This window comes from Sarcophilus harrisii, chromosome 3 (genome assembly GCF_902635505.1).
Source record: "Sarcophilus harrisii chromosome 3, mSarHar1.11, whole genome shotgun sequence".
Classification (NCBI taxonomy): Eukaryota; Metazoa; Chordata; class Mammalia; order Dasyuromorphia; family Dasyuridae; genus Sarcophilus; species Sarcophilus harrisii.
Genome location: NC_045428.1, coordinates 608966966 through 608988723, shown reverse-complemented (window position 1 = coordinate 608988723; position 21758 = coordinate 608966966). Strand labels below are relative to the sequence as shown.

Sequence of the window (21758 nt, the reverse complement as noted above, 5' to 3'; positions counted from 1 at the left end):
CTCGAGAGTGTTCATCGTGTTTTATTTGCAAAGTTCCTCGAGTGCAGGGTGAAACGTGGCCCCGGGGCCCCGGCGGGCAAGAGCAGCTCCTGGCCGGGCCCCAGTCCTGGCTGCCTGAGACCGGCCGCCCTTCTCTACCGGGACGAAGGGCAGGGCCTGTACCCAGGAGGAGGGGCCCGGGGCTCAGACCCGGGAGTGCTCCAGCGCCCAGATGGAGGGTGCTCCTCGCCCTCAGGGGCAGCCCGCACCCCGCTGGGGGCATCCAATAACTTAGGGCCTCGTGAGGCACAGAGAGGGTCACCCGCAGGGAGACTTGGGAGTGGCAGGGGAAGTCCTCCTTTTCACATGGGGAAACTGAGGCTGCCAGGACACCCTTGGCTGAAAAGGGGCTGGAGGAGCCGGGACTCGAATCCAGGTCCGCCTGGAGCGTGTGTCCCCTTGCTCCCCCCACCCCTCCGGTCCAACACCTCGTCTCAGGCCCAGCAGACCCCACGCCCCGCGATGTCCCAGGGCCTGGGGCCTCAGTGCTGATGGGGAGGGGGAGAGGAGGGAGGAGGGCCCAGCCCGGGCTGGGAGGCTCAGGGGTGAAGGCGCTTGGAGCAGGGGCCCTGGTGGCCCCCCCCCCCCCGCAGTCCCAGAGCTCGTCGGGCTGAGTCGTCCTGCCCCCCACCCTGGACTCGCCCATCGGGGGGCCAGGGCACACTGCCGCCGGCTCGCTCAGACGGGATGGGAAGGGGGCTGTTCCAGCCTCCCCTCCCCGTGCCAAGGAGTGGCCTGGGGTGCCAGGGATGCCCTTTCAGGGTTTGGAGGGGGATCCCTGGTACAGATCTCTGGGCACAGCAGGGGCTCCCCCGGAGCACGGGACCCTTGGGCCATGGCGGGGGCTCCCCCGGGCACAGATCTCTGGGCACAGCGGGGGCTCCCCCGGAGCACGGGACCCTTGGGCCATGGCAGGGGCTCCCCTGGGCACAGATCTCTGGGCACAGCGGGGGCTCCCCCGGGGCACGGGACCCTCGGGCCGCAGCGCAGGGCCCCTCACGCCCGCCGGGGGGTCAGCAGGGTGCTGTCGAACTGGTAGGTGAGCTTCCTCTTGACCTTGCGGATCTCCCCCGTCTTGGCGTAGTTGCGCAGGGCCCGTGCCAGCTTCTGGTAGGTCATCCGCTTGCGGTTGCCCTTCTGCTGGCCCCAGAGCCTGGCCAGCGCCTCCTTGTGCTTGGAGGAGAACTGGAAGACGCCGGCGCCCGGCTCTACCCACCACACGCACTCGCGCATGTCCCCCCGCGTCAGCAGCCCCAGCAGGAACTGGTAGAGGCGCAGCTTCTTCCGGGCACCTACGGGGGGAGGGCAGGGGGCCTGGAGAACGCGGGGCGCCGTGGCCCGGACTCGGGGGCCCCGGGGACCGCTTATTCCCGCCCAAGACCAAAGTCGGGGTGACCCTAAAGGGAAAGGGGTTCCCCGGCCGGGCCAGCCTTGCTTCCCACTCTCCCCCGGCCCGCAGCTTTCTGGCCAGAAGGAGCCCCAGGCACGCGGCCTGGTCGCGCAGAGCCCGGGAGGGGGCGCGAGGCCCCGGGGCCGGGGAGGGGGCGCTGCGGGGGCTTCCCAGGGGCACGAGGCGGCCTGCGGCCAGGCAGCGGCCCGGGGACAACAGCAGGCCGTGGGCTCCGTTCCCCGGGGAAGGATCGGGGCCGAGGGACAGACGCCAACTGAGGCTGGCGGAGGGAAGGATTTCCTGAGTTACCAGGCTGAGAAGTAGGAGGGGGGCTCGTGCCCGGGGCCCTCCCACTCAGAGGGGGCGTGATCCCCACCTGGAGCAGGGCTGGCCCGCCCTCCCAGGTCAGCCCCCTCCCCAGCATGCCTGCAGCGGCTGCCTGCCCCCCTCCCTCCTCCTCCCCATCCTCCCTTCCCCCCCCTACAGCACCCCCACCTGTTTTCCCTCCCTGCCTTCCCCTCCCCCAACGTACAGCACCCCCCCTGGATCGGCCCCCCCTTTCCCTCAGGCCCCTTGGGCCCCCCGCCGTCGGACACCTCCAGGGCCGGGCTGTCCATCGGGAACTCCTCATCCTCAGACAAGCCGGGGCTGGGGAAGGGGGCGAACGGGGCCTGCGACTGGGAGCGGAGAGGGGGGAGGGCAGAGCGGGTGGGCCCCCGGCTCCCCTCCCCCTCCTCCCCAAGCCCCAGAAGCTCCCCTCTCCTCCCTCTCCCAGAGCCTCACAAGTCCCTGGAGCCGCCCCCGGCCCCCTTTCCTGGGACCCGAGGAGGGTCTCGGGGGGGCCTGGCCCCCCTGCTCTTTTGCCGGCCTTCCTCCCAGCTCCCTGCTCCCCTCACCTGCCCCCCCGGGTCCCCTCCCCGGGTAGGGCCGACCCCGCGCCCGGGGCCGGCTCCAGCCCCCGGGGGCGTAGCCCACAGGCAGGTAGGAGAGCTGGACGCCCTGCAGTTGGCCCAGGGAGGCCGCCGAGGCGTCGAAGGGCCTCGAGGCCGGGGGCCAAGGGGTTGGTCCACCCCAAGGGAGTCTGGGAAGGCAGGAAGGGCGCCCTGAGCGGGCCGCCGGGCCCGGGGCCCTGGGCAAAAAGGGGATTGTGGGGGAGGGAGGGGCCCGGCCTGCAAAGGTTTGCAAGAGGGGAGGCTAATGGACAGGTCCCTGGAGGGGCAGTGATGGGGATGAACTAAGTGGGAGCACAGAGAGGGGGGGCCGGGAGGGGAAGGGAGGACTGAGGGGGGGAGGGGGGGCAGGGCGGGAGAATGGAACCACCTGGGCCAAAGCCAAGGGGGGGAGGAAAGGGAAGTAGACCCTGAGGAACACAGGTGGTCAGGGGTTTCAACCCCACCATGCCTTGGGCCCAGGTTAACCGGGGTTTTGCTGGTCCGATCAGAAAGACCCCATCTGGGTACTGAGGAGGGCACGGGAGGGTCACGGGCGCGCGCCCACCGGCCCGAGGACGCCCCTTCCCATTAGGAGAGAAGCGGGAGGCGGGGGCGGGGGGCTGCGGGAAGCCGGCGGAGCCGCAGGGGAGGGAGGGAGGGCAGGAGGCCTCCCGAGATGGGATGGGCAGACACTGGGTGCGAGATCAACTTACCTGGCAGGAAAATTGGGAATCCTCCAACCTGGCGAGAGCAGGAACCGGGGGAGGGCGGGGGGGAGGTTTGCTTTCCCCCCCTGCCCTTCCCCTAGGGCATTTCCTTTTCCCTCCCGCCCGTCCCCGCCCGGAGCCTGCGCCCCTCCGCGCATCTCCACGCCCCCGGCACCCTTCGGCTCCCCCTCCCGAGGCCGGCGTGCCCCGGCCTGCGGCGCCTCGGGCCCTGCCTCATCCTCGCCGGGCCCCGCCCCGGCCTGGGCCTGGGCGCCGTGGGGAGTTTGGGGCCGGGGCAGGGGGCTGAGGGGGGCCTGGGCTGAAAGGGGGGAGTTTTTTCCTTCCCCACCCCGGCCCAGCCTCCCACAGGAAGGGGAGGGAGCCCAAGGAAATATCCTGGGAGATTTGCATGGGCAAGGGCTGAGGTGGGAGAGGGCTGGCTGGGTGGGGGCGGGGCGGCTAGGAAAGTGAGAGAAAGGTGGGGGGGGGGGGAACTGCCCCAGCCCCGGGGAAAGTAACGGGGCCAAATGGGAGACCCAGGGGCCAGTCCGGTCTGGAGATGGGGAAAGGTGGGAGCGGGAGAGGGAGGGGGAGGGAAGGGAGAGAGGGAAGAAGAGAGGGAAGGGAGAAAGGGAGGGAGGGAGGGAAGGGAGAGACAGGAGGGAGGGAAGGGAAAAGAGAGAGGGAGGGAAGGGAGAGAGGGAAGGGGGAGAGGGAGAGAGAGGAGAGAGGGAGATGGAGGGGAGAGGGAGGGAAGGAGGAAGGAAGAGAGATGAGGGGGGAGAGGGCAGGAGCCGGGGAGAAGAGAATCGAGCAGCAGAGACCTGGCCCCTGGGGGCTGGAGGGGAGGCAGCGTGGGGGGGCGGGGCACGGGCCAGAGGGGCCAGCCTGGGCCAGCCGGCCCCCAAACCCACGCGCAGCCCCAGGGGTGGCTTGGTGGGGGGTTCTTGGGCACTGGCTCTGGGCTGGCATTGCCCATCACCTTATAGACGGGAGGGGCGGGGCCCGGTGACCTCACTGGAAATTTTCCCGGGGGAGGGGCTGCTGATGGGGGAGCCCAACGGGTTACGTGAAGGGACTGGGAGGCAGGGGGGAGCCTGGGTTTCCCCCAGGGGCTCTTCAGGCAGATTTGGGGTCCCGGGGGGGAGGCCCCGCCACAGGCTGCGCGGGGGCAGCTGCCAGGGCCCCACGGGGACGAGTGGCTGTTTTGGGGGGGGCTCAACTGTGGACTTCCTTGGGAGCGTGGGGGAAGTACCGGGGCGCAAGCCCCTGGGGGAGGAGGGCAATGCCGACCTGAGGGACTCCTGGGGGCCCGAGGGTTCGCCAGGAGGGCGGAGGGGGGTTGGGGTAAGCCCCCAGTTCTGGACCCGATGGGCGCCCCGCCCCCTCCCTTCCCAGGTGAGGGACTTGCCCAGGACCATCCGGCCCCTGCATCCTCCTCATTGCGCCTCCCCGCACAGGGAGCGCCTCCATCCGGCAAGTGGACTCCCCAGGGCTTCCCTTGGTCAGGACATCACTAGCCCCGGGGAGAGGGGCCCAAGCCTAGCCAGGAGGGGGGGGGGGGGGGGCAGGGGCAGAACTTGCCTGCCTTGGTTTCCCCATCCATAAAATGGGCGTGCCCAGGGGAACCACTTCCTGCCCTTCCACCTGCAGGAGGGTCTGTGACCCCTGGAGCCTCTCCCAGCTCTCAGCAGAGGAGGAAGCCGGCAAGGCTGCTCCCGGGACAGGGGAAGGGCACCAGCCCCCCCCATCTCCCTGGGGGTGCAGACAAAACCCTCCCCCCCCCAGTTGCAATGCCAGGGCGTGTGGAGCGTGGTTCCTGGGGCCCTCACCCACGGCAGGGGGTCACAGCACTTCCAGGGCCCCCCGAGGGGCCCCTACCCCTGGAGATTTCTCCGCCACCCGCCCCAGGCTGCGCGCCTCGGCCCATGCCTGCCGCCCCTCCCGGTTCTGTCGGATGGGGCTCCCTCCCCTCCCAAAGAAGCACACGGGGCGGGGGGGGCCTGTGAGAAGGTTTTATTGACGCCCAGCGCCTTACCAGGAGGGGGCCCCTTGGGGGCCAGCAGCTGCTCTTTCCGCCCAGGTCCCCACCTTCCGGATGTAGAAGATGGGGCAGTCCGGGCTGGGGGAGGGGGGCCCAGCCTCCTGCCCACCACACCCCCACCCCCTGCCCTTGGGAGCCCTCCCCCCCAGGGGCCCGGGCAACGTCCCAGGCCCTCCTGGGTTCCCAGGACTTTGGCCTCCCTCCAGCCCGGCCCCGCCCTGGCCAGCTCCGCTCCGGCTTGTTTGCTAGGTGGGGGTGATAAGGCCGGGCGGGGGGCTGGCGCCTGTCACCCGCGCCCCTGGGCCGGTGGAAACCCGGGCCCCGGCCCTTAGGGGAAGGGCCCGGCCCCGCCTGGCCAGGACCGGGGGAGGGCCAAGGGCCGGGCGGGGGCCGGGGCCCTTGGGGGCAAGATTGGTACAGAGCACGTCCTCGTGCAGGCTGCCCTGGCAGCGCTGGCACTGCGTCCACAGGCGTGAGAAGCGCTCCTCCAGTGCACTCAGGTGCGCTACCTGGGGGCAGAGGGAGCTGCAGGGCCTGTGGGCCGGGAGCCCAGCCCTCCCCTCCCTCCCTCCTCTGGGTTCCCACGGGTTCCCCCCTCCCTTCTGGCAAGCCCCCCCCGGGGAAGGAGAACCTTGGCCACCGGGCCCTGGGGGGGGAAGGGTTGGCAGGGGCAAGGCTGACCTCAAGTGGGGACGCCACCCCCCAGGGGCCCCTTGAAAGTCCCCAGGGAAAGGGCCCGGTGGCCCAGGGGGGAACCCCCTGGGAAACCGGCGGGGGCGGCCCTGCCCCCCTGCCCCCGCCCCGAGCCTTCACCGGGTGGCTGGGGCGGCCCGGCAGCCGGGTGAGCTGCTCCCTGCTGGGGGGCCAGGAGCCCCCGACCTTGGCCGCCAGCACCGCCTCGGCGGGGGTGGCTGGGCCTGGTGGGGAACACCTTTAGCCAGGCACGGGCACCCCCAGGGCAGCAGCAGGATCCCCAGGTCCCCCCCCCCAGGTCCCTCTCCCCAGCTTCCCCCAGCCCCCCCCCCAGGGCAGCAGCAGGATCCCCAGGGCCCCCCCCAGGTTCCCCCAGCCCCCCGCTTCTCCCCACTGGCCCTTACGCAGCAGCACGGCCTCGGCCCGGCCCTCGCCCAGGATGGGCTCAAAGATCCTCAGCAGGGGCTTCGCCAGCTGCTGCTCTAAGTAGTACTGGGTGTCGATGGGCAGGCTGTGCTCTAGCACAAACAGGGGGTCCTGGGGGCGGGAGGAGCGGGGGCTGGGGCACAGAGGGGCTCTGCGGCCAAAGGGCCCGGGTGTAAATCCTGCTGGTGTTGGGCCAACCTCCACAGCCCCCCCTCCCCCACAGCAAATGGGACTGGACCAACCAAACCATCAGAGCTGGTGGGCACAGCTGATGGGAGGTCACAGGGCAGAGGTCAAGGTCACGGGGAAGCCAGCTGCCCTGACGCTCCAGGCTCCCCGGGCAGCCACCCAGGGCCCCCGGGGAGGAGCTGCCCCCCGGCCCGCGCCCAGCCTCCCTGGCCTGGAAAGGAGAAGTGAGAGTGGGGAGGGCGGCCAGGCCGGGGCCCAGGTGGCGGGGGGTGGGGTGGGGGTGTAAAGGGGCCTGACCTCTGACTTCATGTAGGCTGCCACGCCCTTGGCTGCGCTGATGATGACGTAGGGCACTCGGTCCCCCAGGCCGGGGGCGCTGCCGGGGTCTCGTTTCCTCATCCTGCCGGGAGGCGGGAAGGGGGTCACGCCGGGGCCGCAGGGGCGCGGAGCCCTCCCCCCCAGGCAGGTGCAGCTGCTCCCCGCAGGAAGTGGGGGGGGGGGCCAGCCGGGCAGGCCGAGGCTATTTCTGGGCCCCCCCAGCCCAGGGCGGGTCCCCCCGCCCCCCACCTCTCGGCCAGCTCCACGTGGGCCTGCTTCCCCGCGTAGTCGGCCGCGGCCCGGGTCAGCTCCTTGGTGATCACCAGCTGCGAGATGTCGATCCGGTTGCAGAGCAGGTCCGAGATGACGTCCTGGGCGTGGGCCACGGCGCCCGAGGGGTCCCTGCGGGAGAGGCCGGGGAGTCGGTCAGGGGTCCTCGCCGCCCCCCTCCCCCGGCCCCCAGGGCGCTGCTGACCGGTCGATGAGCAGGCGCCGCAGGGAGGACGTGACCAGGTTGGCCACGAGCGGGCAGTTGTCCCGGCGCACGGCCTCCAGCCCCTTGCAGTCCATCTTGTCGTGGGAGTCCGGGCGCGAGGAGAACAGGAGGCCCGCGTAGCGCTTCTTGCTGATGAGAAGGTATGGGAAGTAGACCTGGGGGAGACCCCGGGGGGTGAGGCTGCTGGTGCTGGGGAGCCCCCCCCCCATGACCCCCAAGGCCCAGGGAGCCCCACCCCTCCTCCGGTACCTTCTCAAACTCTAACCGGATGGGCGCGATAAAGTGGCCGGACACCCAGTCGGCGGCCTCCCGGCCCAGCGTCATCGCCTCCGCCACGGAGGGGACCCCGAAGCGGCACATCACCGAGTCCGTGTCTCCGTACACCACCTGGGGGTCGGGCCAAGGTGGGGGTGGGGCCTGGGCTGGCCAGGGTGGTTGCCATACCCCCTGCCCATCCGGGCCCCCTCCCCACCCCCCCCCACACCTCCCTCACCTTGGCGTCGGCGCTGTACCCATTCTCCACAGTGTACTTGGACTCCACCAGCTGCTTGGTCTTCTCGATCATCTGTCGCCCGAAGCCAGTGACGCTCTGGAGGCGACCGAGGAAAGCGGGCTGGGCCACGGAGGGCGGCGAGGAAGGCCGGATGCCCCTCACCGATGCCCCGGCCCATCCCCCGCGCTCCCTCCCGCTGGGGCCCCTCCCCTGTCTCTCCCCGACCACCCTCACACTGCCCGGGTCCCACTAGGAAGCCGGAGCCATGAGCCCCACCTCCACAGAGGCCCTTGCCGCCCCCCGCCCCCCGCCCCCCGCCCCCCGGAGCAGCCCGTGTAAATCCTGGCAGGGCCAGGGCCTAGAAGGCCACAGCCCCTCGGGGGGTGGGGGGCCCCCTGGAAGTCAGTGAGCGGCCAAGCCCCCCCCCCCCCCAGCACCCCCCACTCGCTCCGCCCGGCGCACCTGGGAGATCTCCACGCAGGGCAGTTTCCCGACCTGGGCCCCGGTGAAGCCGTAGACGGAGTTGGCGCTGACCTTCAGGGCCAGTTGCCGCCCGTCCAGGACCTGCCGCCGCAGGGGGTCCGTCTCCTTGGCCAGCTCCGCCTTGGCCCTGGGAGGGAGCGACAGTCAGAGCGGCCCGAGGGCGGGCGGCTGGGGGGGGGGGGCGGGGGTCCCGGGGTCCCGGGCCCACCTCTTGCGGGCACTGAGCAGGTTCTCCAAGATCTGGGGCAGGAGCCCTTTCCTCACGGAGGCCTTCACGAACTCGTTCCCCGTCGGGGTCTTTATGAACTCGTCGGGGGTCAGGCTGTGGAGGGAGGGGTCGGGGTTAGCAGGAGGCCGCGGCCCTGGCCCTGGAGCACCGCGGGCGGCCTGCGTACCCCAGCTTCTGCGCGGTGCCCGGCCTCAGCAGCGTCGTGTAGCACAGGTTGTGGGCCATCATGATGGAGGGGTACAGGGAGGAGAAGTCCAGGGTGGCGATCGGGACGTCGTAATACCTGGACGGGCCGGGAGGTCAGGGGGGCTGCAGCCCTTGCCTTGGCCCCCCCCCCCGGCCCCTGCCCAGCTCACCCTTTCAGAGGCTCGATCACCGTGGCTCCTGTGAAGTCCTCCCCGCCCTCTGTCTTCACCACAGGCATCACGAGGCCCTCCCGAACCGCCTGGGGGAGGAGGGAGGGGGTGCGGGGCGGGGGCGGAGAGTTAGGGAACGGTGGGAGGAGGGGGCTGGGAGGAGCGAGGAGAGGGGAGAGAGAGGCTGAGGAGCAGCTCACAGAGCAGAGCCTGGGGGAGGTGGGGGCCGGGCGGGAAGGAAACGGCGAGAACTCGGACCCTCAGGAAGGAGACAGAACTCGGACCCTCAGGAAGGAGACAGACGGAGGCAGAGCCCGGACCTGGGGAGCGGGTCGCAGAGGCCTGAACGCCGCAGGCCCAAGAGGAGGAACCGGGGGCAGGGCCCAGCCCCCCTCCGCGCCCACGGCCCCAGCTGACCTGGCGGAGGAGCTGGGACACGACCTTGACCTGCTGGCCCCGGGTCAGCAGGTAGCCCAGGGGGACGCCCGTGACTCTGGCCATCTCCACGGCGTTGACCAGGACCATGAGGCGCTCGAGCAGCCGGAGGGGCAGGAGGGCGTCCTTCAGGCAGTACACGGCCAGGCGGCGGCGGGACTGGTCGTTCCCGTTCTGGGGGGACGGGGAGATGAAGAAAGGGCTGTGGGGAGGAGGCGGGTGGGGGGGGGGCTGGGAAGTCGGGGGTGAGGCTGGGAGGCAGGGGGGGGCTGGGATCAGGAGGTCAGGGAGGAGGCCGTCCAAGGGTTGAGGTCCAGGGAGGAAGGAGGGGGGTCCCTGCAGGTCGGGTGATGATGCTGGCCGGCCCCTCCTTCTGCTCCCCCAGGAAGTGGAAACGGCCCGCGGAGGGTTGGGGGCGGCTAAAGGGGGAAGTGGAGGAGTCTGGGTGAGCCGTGACCAGGTGGGGCCCCCTCGGCACCCCGCCTCAGTGCCCCCTCCGGCCCTGGCCCCTACCTGCAGCATGTCCATCTGCACCCGCCCTGTCATGCTGACCACTTTGCTGTCCCGCCGGCCCGTCTGCTTGGACTGGAAGGAAGAGTCGCGGATCTGGGAGCGGAGGCCGGAGATCCGGCCCAGGAACGGGAAGGACGAGACCTGGGGAGAGACAAAGGGGCATGGACCCCCGGGCTGGGGCCAGGGCGGCGGCCGGGGAAGGACAGAAGGAGCTGGAGGCCGGACCACCCCCAAGAGACCCAGGAGGAACCTCGGGCCGGGCCGAGAGTCCGACTTGATGAGCCAGGGTGGGGCTGGGGTTTTGAGGGTTGTCCCTGGAGTAGGTGGGCAGGTCGAAGTTCTGGATGTTATAGCCCGTTATGACGTCGGGGTCCATGGTGCGGACGAAGGAGGCCCAGGCCTGCCAAGAGCCGGGTCCAGGGGTCAGTGGGGAGGCTTCAGGCCAGCCCAGCCCCCCAGGACCCCCGCAGTCCCTCCCCCCAGTGAATGCCCCCCAGAGGCAGAACAGGCCAGTCGGGGTGACAAGTCAAAGGGTAAGGGTGCGGGGTCGAGATCCGGGTCCGTGAGCCGGGGTCCCTCGGAAGCTTTCCTCGCTTAAGCTGGGGCGAGAGGAGGGGCGAAGGTCAGGGGCGGGCGCAGGGGCCTGGCCCCCACCGGGCCCAGGGGAATCTGGATCAGGATCCCCCGGGTTTGGGAAAACCAGGGGCATCGGGGGAGGAGGGTCAGCCCAGGTTCTGGCAAGGGGGGGGGGCCCTGGGTCTCCCCTCCCAGCCTCAGCTTTCCTCTTCTGCAAAGTGGGGACAGCCGCACCCTAGGAGCCCTCTCTGGGGGGGCCCATGAACATGCTAATTCCCCCCGCGAGCCCGGTCAGGGAGGGGCCCAACCCTTTCCCCGGGCCATTCGAAGGGGGTTCGAGGGCCTCAAAGGGGCCCCACCCCGGGGCCCGTCTGCTGGCAAGGGGGCCTGGGGGGGGCCCCGGGGCCCCGTCCGCCCGCCACCACCGTCCGGGCCCCTCACCTGGGCCAGCTGGCCGCCGGGAAAGGCCCCGGGCGCCCCTTGGCCTGGGGTGGGGGTGTGGGGCCGGGGCGGGCCTCAGGATCCAACTGGTCTCCCTCCACCAGGCAACAGGAATTTTTAGGGTGGGTCCCAGGGCCCTCCCGGCCCCGTTTGGGGGACCTTGGGGCCGGGCCTGAGCGTGCTGGGAGCCCCAGGGCCTCGGTGGGTCCCTCCTAACTCACCCCCCCATCTGGGAAAGCCGGGGAGCCCTGCTGGGAACGTGGGGTCTGACGGTGAGAGCTGGGAGGGGCCCCTGCCGGGGAAGGGGCTTCCAGAGCGGCCCCAGAGACCAAGGGGATGGGGCACAGACGCGGATGGGGAGAGCGGCCTGGGGGCGGCGCTGACAAAGCCGGGGATGGCCAGGGAGAACCGTGGGGGCGGTGAGGGGCAGCCGGGACAAGGATGGGGACCGCGGGGCAGTGACGGACAGCCCAGACATGCTGGGGAGAACCGGGCTGGTGAAGGACCAGCGGGGACCCGCTGCTCACCGGATCTCAAAGTCCACGTTGGCTTCGTAGGGCGGGAAGCTGGGGGAGCCGAGGCCGGGCAGGCGGATGCCATTCTCCAGCAGGCGCCGGGCAGGGGCCACGAGGCGGGGCAGCGCCAGGGTCACCCGCAGAAAGGGCGAGGGGCCGCGCCCCAGGTAGCCGTACATGCCTTGGGGGGGGTGGGGGGGTGAGAGCCTTTCCCGGCCCCGCCCCCTGCCTACCCTGACCACGCCCCCTCCCACTGGGCCGGCCCCTGCCCCCGTGCCCCGCCCTGACCACGCCCCCTCCCGCTGGGCCGGCCCCCCCAGCCCCTCCCCTGCCCCCCTGAACCCCTTCCCCCCCTCCTGGGTGAGCCCACACGGCCCCCAGCTCCTTGCCCCTCCCTGCCCGGCTCACGGCCCGGTTCATCCCCTGAGGTCCCCAGGTGCTCGGGCCCGAAGCCTGCGGAGGGGCGGGCCTGGGTCCCCGTCCCAGCCCGCCCCCAAGACCCGGCGGGGGGTCCTCCCAGAGGGCGGGGGCGGGGAAGTGGGGGCCGGGGGGATTGGAGCAGCGGAGCTCCGGCCTGCGTGACCCCCGGAGGATGGGGGCTTGGGGCCCTGGCGGCGGCGGCAGCAGCGGGGAGCCTGGGCGGGCAGGGGAGGGGCAGGGGGCCGGGCCGGGGGAACTCGGGCCCTCCCAACTCCCCACGTTGATGGCTCTGAAAGCCAGGGCCTGCCCGGGGTCCAGGGCCGGCGGAGCGGGCCGGAGCCAGCGGGCGTCGCGGGCCGAGGCAGGGAGCTGCCCTGCAAGTCAGAGACGGCGCCCGCTGTGGCTCCCCAGTGCCCGCCGGCGGTCCCCGGGGGTCATGTCCCGCGGAGAGAGGGCAGGGCCGGGGTGACTGGCAGGCGCCGCCCTCTGCCCTCTGCCCCCTGCCCCCTGCCCTCTGCCCTCTGCCCCGCACACAGGCGGGCTGCCCATGCTCGCGCGCCCACTCCCCGAGCCCCGGAAGTTCCACCGCTGGGGGGGCGAGGGCGGGGCCTCACCCATGGCAGCCCCTTCGGGGGGCACGTGGAGCTCCTCCTCCTCCTGCTCCTGCAGCCTCCGCTCGGCCTCCATCTCCTCCATCAGGGCCAGCTCCTCCTCAAACTGGGACGCGGGCGCCTCGTCCTCCTCGGCCCAGGACCCGCCACCCCCACGCGGGCGCTTGGCCCCGGGCATCCCGGCGCTGGGGGCCGGCGCCGGCCCTTGGGGCCTGGCTGACTGGCCCCCGGCCCTTCCCCAAAGTGGCCCCAGGCTCCCCCTGCCCGTCCCGGCCCCCGGCCCCCAACGTTCCCGTTCGCCGTTCCTCCGGTCCGCCTCTTACCCCGGTTCTCCCCGGCCCCCCCTCCCGCCTCCTCCCCAGCCCCAACTCCCTCACCCCCTGAGCAGCCCCCCTCCCCGGGGCTCGCGTTTCCCGCCCCGGCCCTTGTCTTCGACCCCTGGCGCGCAGAAAGCCAGGCGGCGGCCGAGCGTTTGGGGGTGATTGGCCGCCCCGTCATCGCGCAGGCGCAGTCGCTATGTTAGGGGGCGGGGGGCCCTAGGCCATGTTGAGCGTGGGGAAGCTAAACCAGCCTTCCCCGTGGCAGGGACGCCCCGGGTCCAACCCCCCCGGGTTCCCCCGCCCCTTTCTCGGCTGCTGAGCCAGAGGAGTGTGTCCTGCCTTGGGAAAGCGAGCCCAGCATCCCCAGGCAGAGAAGCCCCGTCCTGGGCCCTTGGGCGGTCAGGGAGGCCGGGTGATCGGGGCTGCTTGCCTCAGTGGCCTCCTCTGCAAAATGGGCATCACCCTAGTGCACCCCAAGGAGGATTGTTTCCGGCCTTTTTGCCACCATCTGGCTCCCCCCTCCCGTTACCCAAACTTGTGGCACCTTAGGGCTGGGCTTCCTCCCTGTTCGCGGGGCTCACCGGGCTGGCAACGGGTGTTGACCGTTTGGGCTGATTAAACCTCATCGCCCACGGCGCTTTGGGCCCCGGACCCCGGGGGGGCATACGTGCACCTAAAAAGGCTCCCCTGGAGAAACGCCCTGAACTTCCCGAAAACGGTTTTCGGTCTGCCAATGTGTAATGGGGCGGGGGCCACCCCCCCCTCCCTGGGCTCGGGGGCAGTAACTCCTCCCCTCTGGCTTTCCAAAACACAAGGCCCCGGGTTGTCCTGCCTTTTTTCCCCTGGGCCCCTCTCTCCCAGCCGGGGAACTACTGACCAGACTTCTTCCTGCGGTTTTAATTTTTGGTTTGGAAAATAAAAGGTGGAGGGAAGGGCCCTTTTATTCCCTCCCAAAAGGACAGGGCTGGCCCCGGGACCCCGGCGGGCAAAGCACCTTTTCAAATGCATTGCGTGAAGCAGGGAACAAAGGTAATCCGGGGGTCAATGGTAAGGTTTGGGCCGCCACCCCTCCCCAGAGGCTCTGGGCCAGGTGAGCCGGGACCGGGCCCCTCCCGGCTTTTCCCCCTGGGCCCCCCTGGGGCCGGAGCCCAGGCTGGACCAGGGCGGGCCAAGGGCGGGGGGGGGGGCGGGCCAAAGGGTTCCCTCACCGGGGGAACATCCCAGTCTCCGGCGCAGCCCGGGGAGCTTCTTGTTTGGGGGCAGGCGCACCTGCTCCCAGTGAGCGGGCCAGCGTCCCAGGCTCCCACTTCATCAGCATCCGGGGGCGGAGCTGGTCCTGGGGACCCGGGAGAGGCGCCCGTTGGGGCCCGGCCTCGGGCCCGGGCCGGGGGGGGCGCCCGTGCGCTCACTCCCCGGCATCTTGATGCGGGTGTAGGAGAGCAGGGCCTCCACGTAGGGCTGCTGCAGGGCCTCCCCGGCCCGGTTGGGCGGGCGGGGAAGAGTTGATGGCTGCGCGCGTCCGGCTCGTCCCGACCCACCGCCCGCGGTTGGAAACTCGAAGATGGGGTTGATGAACTCGACCTGTAGGCCTGGGGGAGGGGCAGAGGGCAGGCCTGCTGGCCAGCTCCATTCTGGGAGGTGGGGGGACACGTCCCCCAAGGTCAGCAGCCCCTGGGAGCCTTCCAGGCATGGCTGGGGATGACTCGCCAGGGACAGCGCACAGGGGGCGCTTGCTGGGGATGGCGCACAACAGGCGTTCACTGGGGAAGGCTCACCAGGGACTGCGCACAGTAGGCACGCACGGGGGGTGGCGCACAGTGGGCACTCGCCAGAGGCCCGCCCTTTACCCTTGGCTCTCCCCTCCCCCCAGCCCCCGCACCGGCTCTGTGGAAGTCATCTTTGCTGTAGGTGAAATCTTTGAGGAAGGTGATGCACTCCGTCTCGTGGTTGTAGCGCCGCGCCGTCTCCAGCAGCATGATCTGGGGGGACAGCGGGGGTGTGGGCAGGCGCCTGGCACCCGCCTCCGGCACCCAACCTCCCCCTTGGGAGCCCTGCCCTGGGCCGAACCTCAATGGTGGGCCGACAGGCGATCTGGTCCCTGGGCCCAGCTGCGGGGCCGGGCACCCTTGGCGGGGTCCCACGATCTCCCTCAGAGATGATGGCCAGCTCCGTAAAGTGGGCGGCGCTGCCCGGGGTCGGCGGGGCGCTCCCAGGGGCCAGGGCTGGCGGGGAGAGGCCCGGTGAGGCGGGGGCCGGCCGGGGCCCTCCCCCGCCTCCGGCCCCTCCCCGGCCCCCGCCCCTGCGACAGCCCCACACTCATTACCGTGACCTTGGGCTGGTCGGAGAAGGAGCGCTTGTTACACTGCAGCTGGGCCGACACCAGCTGCTGGATCATGAGCTTCTGGTCGGGCGTCAGCTGGATGCTGCCACCGTCGGCGGGGGCCTCCGAGGAGGCGGCCGGGGAGCCCACGGGCCCGGGGATGGGAGCCCCGGGGGTGGCCCCCGAGCCGGGCCCTGAGCCCGAGGGCTGGTGCTTCTGGATCTTCTTCCTGCGGATCTGCTCCTCCGACCCCCTGGGGGAAGGCCGGGGCCTGAGCGCGGCCCGGGACCCCGGCCCCCGGCCCCCACTGCTCCCTCATCCGCCTGCCCCTTGGCACCCGGCACTGCGCCATGAAGGCGTTCATGGGGGCGCCGCCCCCGGAGGGTGGCGGCGCCCCCCCACGCTGCGCCGGAAGAAGCCTTTGCAGCCCTCGCAGCTGAGCACGTTGTAGTGGAAGCCCGACGCCTTGTCCCCGCACACGCGGCACAGCTCGTGGCCCAGCATCTTGGGGGCCGGGCCCTTCTTGCGCTTCCGCTCGGGCTCCTCCACTGTGGGGGGCGAGGAGAGGGTGGGTGTGAGCGCCGGGGAGGGGGAGCAGGCCCGGGCTGGGGATGAGGGCGCCTGACAGAGGCAAGCAGGGACCGGGGAGGGCGCAAGGGCCGAGTGGGCCGGGGGACAAGGGAAGGCGAGAGGCTGTGGGGGCGGGGGGTTGGGGAGGTGAGAAACCAGGGCCGGGGGGACAAGTGAGGCGAGGCCGGCCCGCATTGGGGAGCGGCCCCCCCAGGCGGGGGCCGGGGTGGGGCCGTCCCGGGCTCCTGGGGGCCCCCTCCCTTGGGGGGGGGGGGGGAAGAAGGGGAGAGGAGGGGGGGGGGGGGGGGAGACCCGCCTGAGGGCCTGGGGGGGGGCGCCCCGAGGCCGCAGCCAGGGAGGGAGCGGCAGGCCGCCAGGAGGGGCCCCGGGGGCCACGGGGCCCCGGGCCCACCCGGGGCAAATCCCGTCCCCCCCGGGGCTCCGGGTCCCGCCCCCAGGGTGGGGACCCCCTCACCCGGGCAGGCTCCCGGGGGCCGGGCCAAACACCCCGTGGGGCTGGGGCCACGGGGGTGCCGAGGATCCCGGGGGAAGCCATGCTGGGTCACCGCAGGCCAGCCTTGAGGGAGAGGGGCGGCCCCAGAGGGGAAGAAGAGGTCTTGATTCCCCATGGGGGCCTCGGACCCTGACCCCCACCCCTCTGACCCCACCCCCCCTCCGGGCCAGCCTTCCTGCCCCTCCCGTCCGATCGATGGGGCCCCGCCCTCCCGGCGGCCCCCAGCTCGGACCCTCCCCCCTACGGATCCCAGCCCCGCCCTCGTCCTTCTCCCGTCCTGGTCCCGCCCCCTAGGTCCCCCCCCCCCAATTTTGCTTTCCTGCTGCCCCCCTCTCGGTCTCGGTTCTGCCCCCCCCCCCAAACCCCTCCTCTGCTCTCTCCCCTTTTCCTCCCCCCGGGATCCCAGGGCCCCCCGGACCCTCCTGGACCCTCCACCCTTCTTGCCCCTCCCCTCCCGGCTGGCTGCCGCGCCCGCTCCAGTCCGGGTGGGGGCCCCCCTCGCGGCTGCCCTGGGGGTCGCCCTCGGCCTCGCTCCCTGCGTTGCCTCCGGCCCGCCCCGCCCCCCAGGCCCCCCCCAAGCTCCCCCAAAGTAACTTCCCACTTCTTCCGCCCGGTCCGCGTCCTTCCGGGTTGGGACAGAGTGCGTTTTGCCCCCGCCATAGGGGGTCTGGTTTCCCCCCCTCCCTGCCCCTATCCCGGAAGAAGGTCCCCACGGTCCCGGAAGAAGGTCCCGACGGTCCCGGAAGAAGGTCCCGACGGTCCCGGAAGAAGGTCCCGACGGTCCCGGAAGATCGCTCGGTGCGCTGGTCCGAGTCAGGGGGAGGCCCGGCTCCCAGTTCCCGCGCCGGGCGGAACAAAAGTTGCCCCCCTTGCCCTCCTCCCGGCCACGTGGGAATCTCGGGGGGGGTAAAAGCAGCGCGGGTCCGGATCGGAGGCGGAGCGTTGACCCAGGGGCGAGCCGAGCGCCCTCTGGGGGAACCCCCCCCCCGCCTTTGGGCCAGCCCTCCCCCTCCGTCTTCCCCCCCCCTTCGGTTTTCCCTTTTGCCCTCCCTTCCCTTCGTCCATTTTCGTCCTTCTTCCCCCTTTTGGGTTTTTCCCTCCCCTTCTCCCGCCCTTCCCCTGCCCCTTCTCCCCCCCTTCCTTTTCCTGTCTTCCCTTCCTTCCCCCTGTTTTCACCCCCCCCTTCCCTTACTTCCCCTTCTTTCTTCTTTCCCTTCCTTCGCGCCCCTTCCGTTTCCCTTCCCCCTTTTTCCCTTTTCCTGTCTTTCCTCTGTCCCCCCCTTCCCCCCACTTCCCCCCAAAATTCACTTCCCCCCGCCCGTCCTTCCCTTTTGTTTCCCTTTATTCCGCTCCCTTTGTTGTCTGTTTCCCTCCCTGCCCATTCAGGTCCCGTCCCCCAAATTCCAGGTCCCGTTTCCCATTTTCGGTTCCCGTCGTTTCCCTTTCCGTTTGTCCTTCGGGGGCCTTCACGTCCCCCCCCCACAAATTTCCCCCCTTCTCCCCCTGCCCACCTGCGTCCCCCTGTTTCCATTCTTTAATTTTCCCCGGGTCCCTTCACCTTCCCCCGCCCCTTTGCGCCTTCTGTCCCCCTTTCCCCCCCTTCCTTCGGTTGTCTTTTTCTGCCAATCGCCCTTTTCCCGGGCCCCCCCCCACCTGTCTTTCCTTCTGCCTTCCCTTCCTCCCGCCCTTTTTTTCTGTTTCCATTCCCCGTCTGCCCTTCTGTCTTTTTCCTTCTTTTTTCCTTCTGTCTTCCCATTCACTTCTTCCTTCTGTCTTTCCTTCTCTTCCCTTTCATTTCCCTTCCTTTTCTTCCTTCTCTTCCCTCCCTCCCGTCCTTCTGTCCTTCTTCCCATTCATCGTTTTCTTCTGTCTTCCCAATTTCCTCCTCTTTCCCATTATTTTCCTTCTTTCTTCCCATTCTTCTTCTGTCTTCCTTCATGTTTTCCTTCTGTCTTCCCTTCCTTCTTCCCTTTCCCTTCTTCCTTTTCCATTTTTTTCCTTCTTTCCCTTTTTTTCCCCCCTTTTCCCATTCTAATTCCCCTTCTCTCTGTCCTTCTTTGCCCCTTCTCTCCCCTTTCTTCTCCCTTCTTCCCATCTGCCCCATTTTTCTCCCTTCCCATTTCCCCTTTGTCCTTCTTTTCTTTTTTCTTCCCCTTTCTTTCCCCATTCACCTCCCCTTCTGTCTGTCTTCCCTTTTCCTTCTTTTTTCCTCCCTTCATTCCTTTTTCCTTCTTCCTTTTCCATTCCCGCCGTTTCTTCTTCCATTCATCTGTCTGTCCATTATTTTGTCCTTCTGTCTTTTTCCTTTTCTTCCATTTGTTTTTTTTCCCTTTTTGTTTCCCCCTTCCCTTTCTGTCTTTTTTTTATTATCTTTGTCCCTTTTTATTTTCTGTCGTTCCCTTTCTGCTTCTTTTTTCTCCCTCTGCCCATTCTCTGTCTGTCCTTTCTCAAATTTGTTTATTGCTGTTTTTTGCCCGTGATTTTTTGTCCATTTTTCCTTTCTTTGGGTTTTTGTCCGTTGGATGTTTGCCTGGGGCCCTTCCCGTGGTTTTGGTCGTCTGGTTTTGGGGGTTTCAGGCGGCTGGGAGAAAGTTGGGCGGTCCTGTCCGGGGCTGGCTTGGGAAATTGGGCTGATAAGGGGTTGGTTGTGGGGAGGTAAGCTGGGTGGGGGGCACAAGTGGCGGGGGAGGCCGGGGGGGCCTATTCCCTCTTGCCCGGGCCAACGGGCGCCATGGGGTTTGGCCCAAGCCCCTTGTCCGGCCCTTTGGCCTTAGGTGGCCCGAGGGGCCCTTCTTTTCTGACCCTGGTAACCCCTTGTCCCACCCTTCCTCCATCCCAACCCCCCTCCGGGATCGCCGGCCCTTTCCCCTTTCCTACCCCAAGACCCTCACCGGGAAAGCCTGGTTGGGTCCAGTTACCCAGGTGAGGGACACTGGGGGGTGGCCCCATATTAACCTTTCCCACTTCGGACTCACCAAGGGGGGGCCCCAGCCCCATTTGACCAGGGGTTCGTCCCCGGGAAAGGAAGGGAACCCTGGGCCCCACCCCAGAATTCCTGAAAGTGATCTCCCCCCCAGCCTCCCCGCCCCATGCCTCCCTCCCCCCCCCATTGCCTCACACGCTTAAAGCCGACCCTGCATCCCCAGGCTGGCGGGTCTTCCCATCTCCCCCCCGGGGGCCCGTCCGTCCGGTCCGGCCCGGAAAACAAGGGGGGCCGGCGGGGGATGGGGGAACCCAAGGACACTTTGGGGCGTCCCTAAACTGGGGTGCTGTCCTTCCAGGGGTGGACAGGGCCTTGGCAAGGCACCCAAAGGGGAGGAGGGGGAAAAGGGAGGAGGAAAGAGGAAGGGGGGACGAGGAAAGGAGGAGGGAAAGGAAAGGAAGGAGGGACCTCCAACAGGAAACTTTCAAGGGAGGCTGGGGGACCAAAGGGGATCTCTCGGGGGCCTTACCACCCTCCCCTCACTCCCTCCTTTCCTCACTCTCGTTCCCGGACCAAGGGTTCCCCAGTACCAAGCTTTTGGAGGAAATGGCAGGAAAATACCAAACACCCCTGGAGGAAACTAGATGAAAGGGGAAGGGGACCTGGGGGCCCTGGGGGAGGGACCCTGGGGCACTGGGGGGGGCACGGGGACTGGGGAAACTCCCCAGGCTCTGGGAAACTGGGAACCCCGGGCCTGGGGTCAAAGGGTGGAAACCCCCTCCCCCTCCCCTGCCCCCACCCCAAGGGCGCCCTCCCCCACCCTGCCTTCCTCCCCGCAGGCTCCCGGCTCCCCTCGGCCTGGGCCACCCCGGTCTGGGCCTCTGGGAGGTTCGCCCTGGACGTCGGCCCGTGGGCCCCCGCGGGAAGGAAGGCCCAGCTCACTGGAGGTGATGGGGGGGGCGGGGCAGGGCCAGAGGGGAAGGACTCAGGTCCCCGGTCCCTTCGTCCATTCGACCAACCCCAGGGGAAGGCCCCGGGCCCCTCAGGATTCATGCTCTGAGTGTGGGGGGGTTCTGAGGCAGGGCCTGGAGGAGGGAGGGGTCTCAGGAGGACCCAAGGAGGGAATCTGGGGGCAGGGGAGGCCAGGCGCCGAGGTCTGGGGCACTGAGCGTTGGGCTCCCTCCCCCAGCACGACAGCACGCTGCTGGCCCTCCAGGGCGCCCTGGGCCTCTATGATGGGCACCATCCGCCCTACGCTGCCTGCCTCGGGTTTGAATTTTGGAAACATCTGGGTCAGCTGGAACAGGAGGAGGAGGAGGAGGAGGAGGGGTAGGCAAGAAGGGAGCTCCAGGCTGTGCTGAGCACCTCCTGGACCCCTGAAATCTTCCTGTGCCCCCGGTGCCTCCCGTGCCCCCGGTGCTTCCCGTGCCCGCTGGGTGCCTCCCGTGCCCCCGGTGCCTCCCGTGCCCCCGGTGCCTCCCGTGCCCGCTGGGTGCCTCCCGTGCCCCCGGTGCCTCCCGTGCCCCCGGTGCTTCCCGTGCCCGCTGGGTGCCACCCCTCCTGCAGACCTCCCTCTTGGGGTGTCCTGTGCTCTGATGGGAGGCAGCAGGGAGGCCGGGCAGGGGTCTGAGGCAGACCCTGGCCCCGGAGCCCAGGTCTGGCCAGGCTCAGCCCCGGAGGGGGTGGAGCAGCCTCCCCTCCCCCAGGCGCCCCCTCACCCGCCCTCTGTCTCCAGGAACGTCACCGTCTCTCTTTTCTACCGGAACGACTCTTCGCGGCCCCCGCTGACCCTGGAGCTCCTGGGCTGCCCCTCGCCGTGCCCGCTGGGGCGTTTCCGCCGGCTCACCGCCCCGGTCCGCCCGCCCCCCGGGGGGCCGCCCTGCCGCCCCCCCGCCGAGGACGCCGCCCCTCCAGGTGGGCCCGCTGCGGGCCGAGGGCTGGGGGGAGGGGAGGGGGCCGCTCGGGCTCACCCGCCTCCTTCCCCCTCTCCTGCAGGCGCCGCCGTGCCCCTGCTGGCCGGGGCCGTGGGCATCCTGGGCATCCTGAGCTTGGGGCTCGGGGCTTTCCTGTGGAGCCGGCGCTCCGCGGGACCCCGGGAAGGCCCCGTCTGAGAGGGGCGGAGACCCCCGGCTGGAGGGCTCGTGTGGGCCGGCCTCGGCTCCAAGCATAAAGCTGATGAAGCTCTGGGAAGAAGGGGGTGTCCGTGTGTGTTTGGGGGCCCTGCCTCGGGAACCCCCTCGGCTCCTCCTTTTGGGGGCTCGGGAGGCCCCCTCCTGATGAGAACTTTGATGAAGCACTTGGTGGGAGGCGCCCCCCAATCTCCGCTCGCAGCCTCACGCCCCACACCAGTCAGAGGTGGCCCCGGGTCCGGGCCCCCCCGGTGCTGGGGAGGGGCTGTGGGGCCGGAGAAATCTCCACGGAGTCCCCCAGGGCTGAGGACCCTCCTCTGAGCCCAGGAAAACCGTGTGTCCGTTTGGGGAAACCGAGTCCCGGGAAGGTCAGCAGCGGCCCAGTGCCTTCCGAGAAGGACCCTGACCCCGAGAAGGCCTCCCACCCCCTGTCCCTGGTAGAAAAAGGGAGGCCAGAGGTGGGGCAGGGAGCGTGTGGCCGTTCTTGCCTGGGCCTCTGCAGCTTTGGTCTGGCCATGGGGGCCGGCCCTCACTGCCCCAGCCCCCCCTCTGTCCCCGGGCCCCCCCCCGCCCCCACTTTCTCGGCGGAGGTCTCTCCCTGCTCCTCCCCCAGCCCTTGAGCTCTGAGGGGGCAGGTCGGACCGAGTCACCTCGGCTGGGGGGGGTGTCCCAGGGG

At 69.9% G+C, this 21758-nt stretch overlaps 3 protein-coding genes across 3 annotated transcripts; all 3 read right to left on the bottom strand.

Annotated features, from left to right (window-relative positions):
- Positions 1-1020: 1020 nt before the first annotated feature.
- Positions 1021-4998, bottom strand: SPIB (Spi-B transcription factor). Its single transcript, XM_031961832.1, has 4 exons — positions 4901-4998; positions 2326-2510; positions 1983-2195; positions 1021-1340 (listed from the first exon to the last, which is right to left on the bottom strand). The coding sequence occupies exons 1-4, from the start codon at positions 4996-4998 to the stop codon at positions 1036-1038; spliced, it is 801 nt and encodes a 266-aa protein (XP_031817692.1). The 3' UTR covers positions 1021-1035.
- A 359-nt stretch (positions 4999-5357) lies between these two features.
- POLD1 (DNA polymerase delta 1, catalytic subunit) lies at positions 5358-13252 on the bottom strand. Its single transcript, XM_031961831.1, has 21 exons — positions 13208-13252; positions 12684-12820; positions 12310-12539; positions 11975-12069; positions 11288-11577; positions 10018-10270; positions 9709-9884; positions 9579-9649; positions 9213-9415; positions 8796-8884; positions 8606-8722; positions 8419-8532; positions 8190-8337; positions 7728-7823; positions 7484-7621; positions 7214-7389; positions 6988-7140; positions 6718-6820; positions 6143-6342; positions 5907-6043; positions 5358-5758 (listed from the first exon to the last, which is right to left on the bottom strand). The coding sequence occupies exons 1-21, from the start codon at positions 13250-13252 to the stop codon at positions 5358-5360; spliced, it is 3372 nt and encodes a 1123-aa protein (XP_031817691.1).
- Positions 13253-13830: 578 nt separating this feature from the next.
- Positions 13831-16072, bottom strand: NR1H2 (nuclear receptor subfamily 1 group H member 2). Its single transcript, XM_031961830.1, is given in 9 exon segments — positions 13831-13968; positions 14043-14215; positions 14506-14605; positions 14694-14734; positions 14794-14848; positions 14950-15199; positions 15255-15330; positions 15333-15639; positions 15992-16072. Coding segments are annotated over 9 exon segments (1221 nt in total).
- Positions 16073-21758: the final 5686 nt, after the last annotated feature.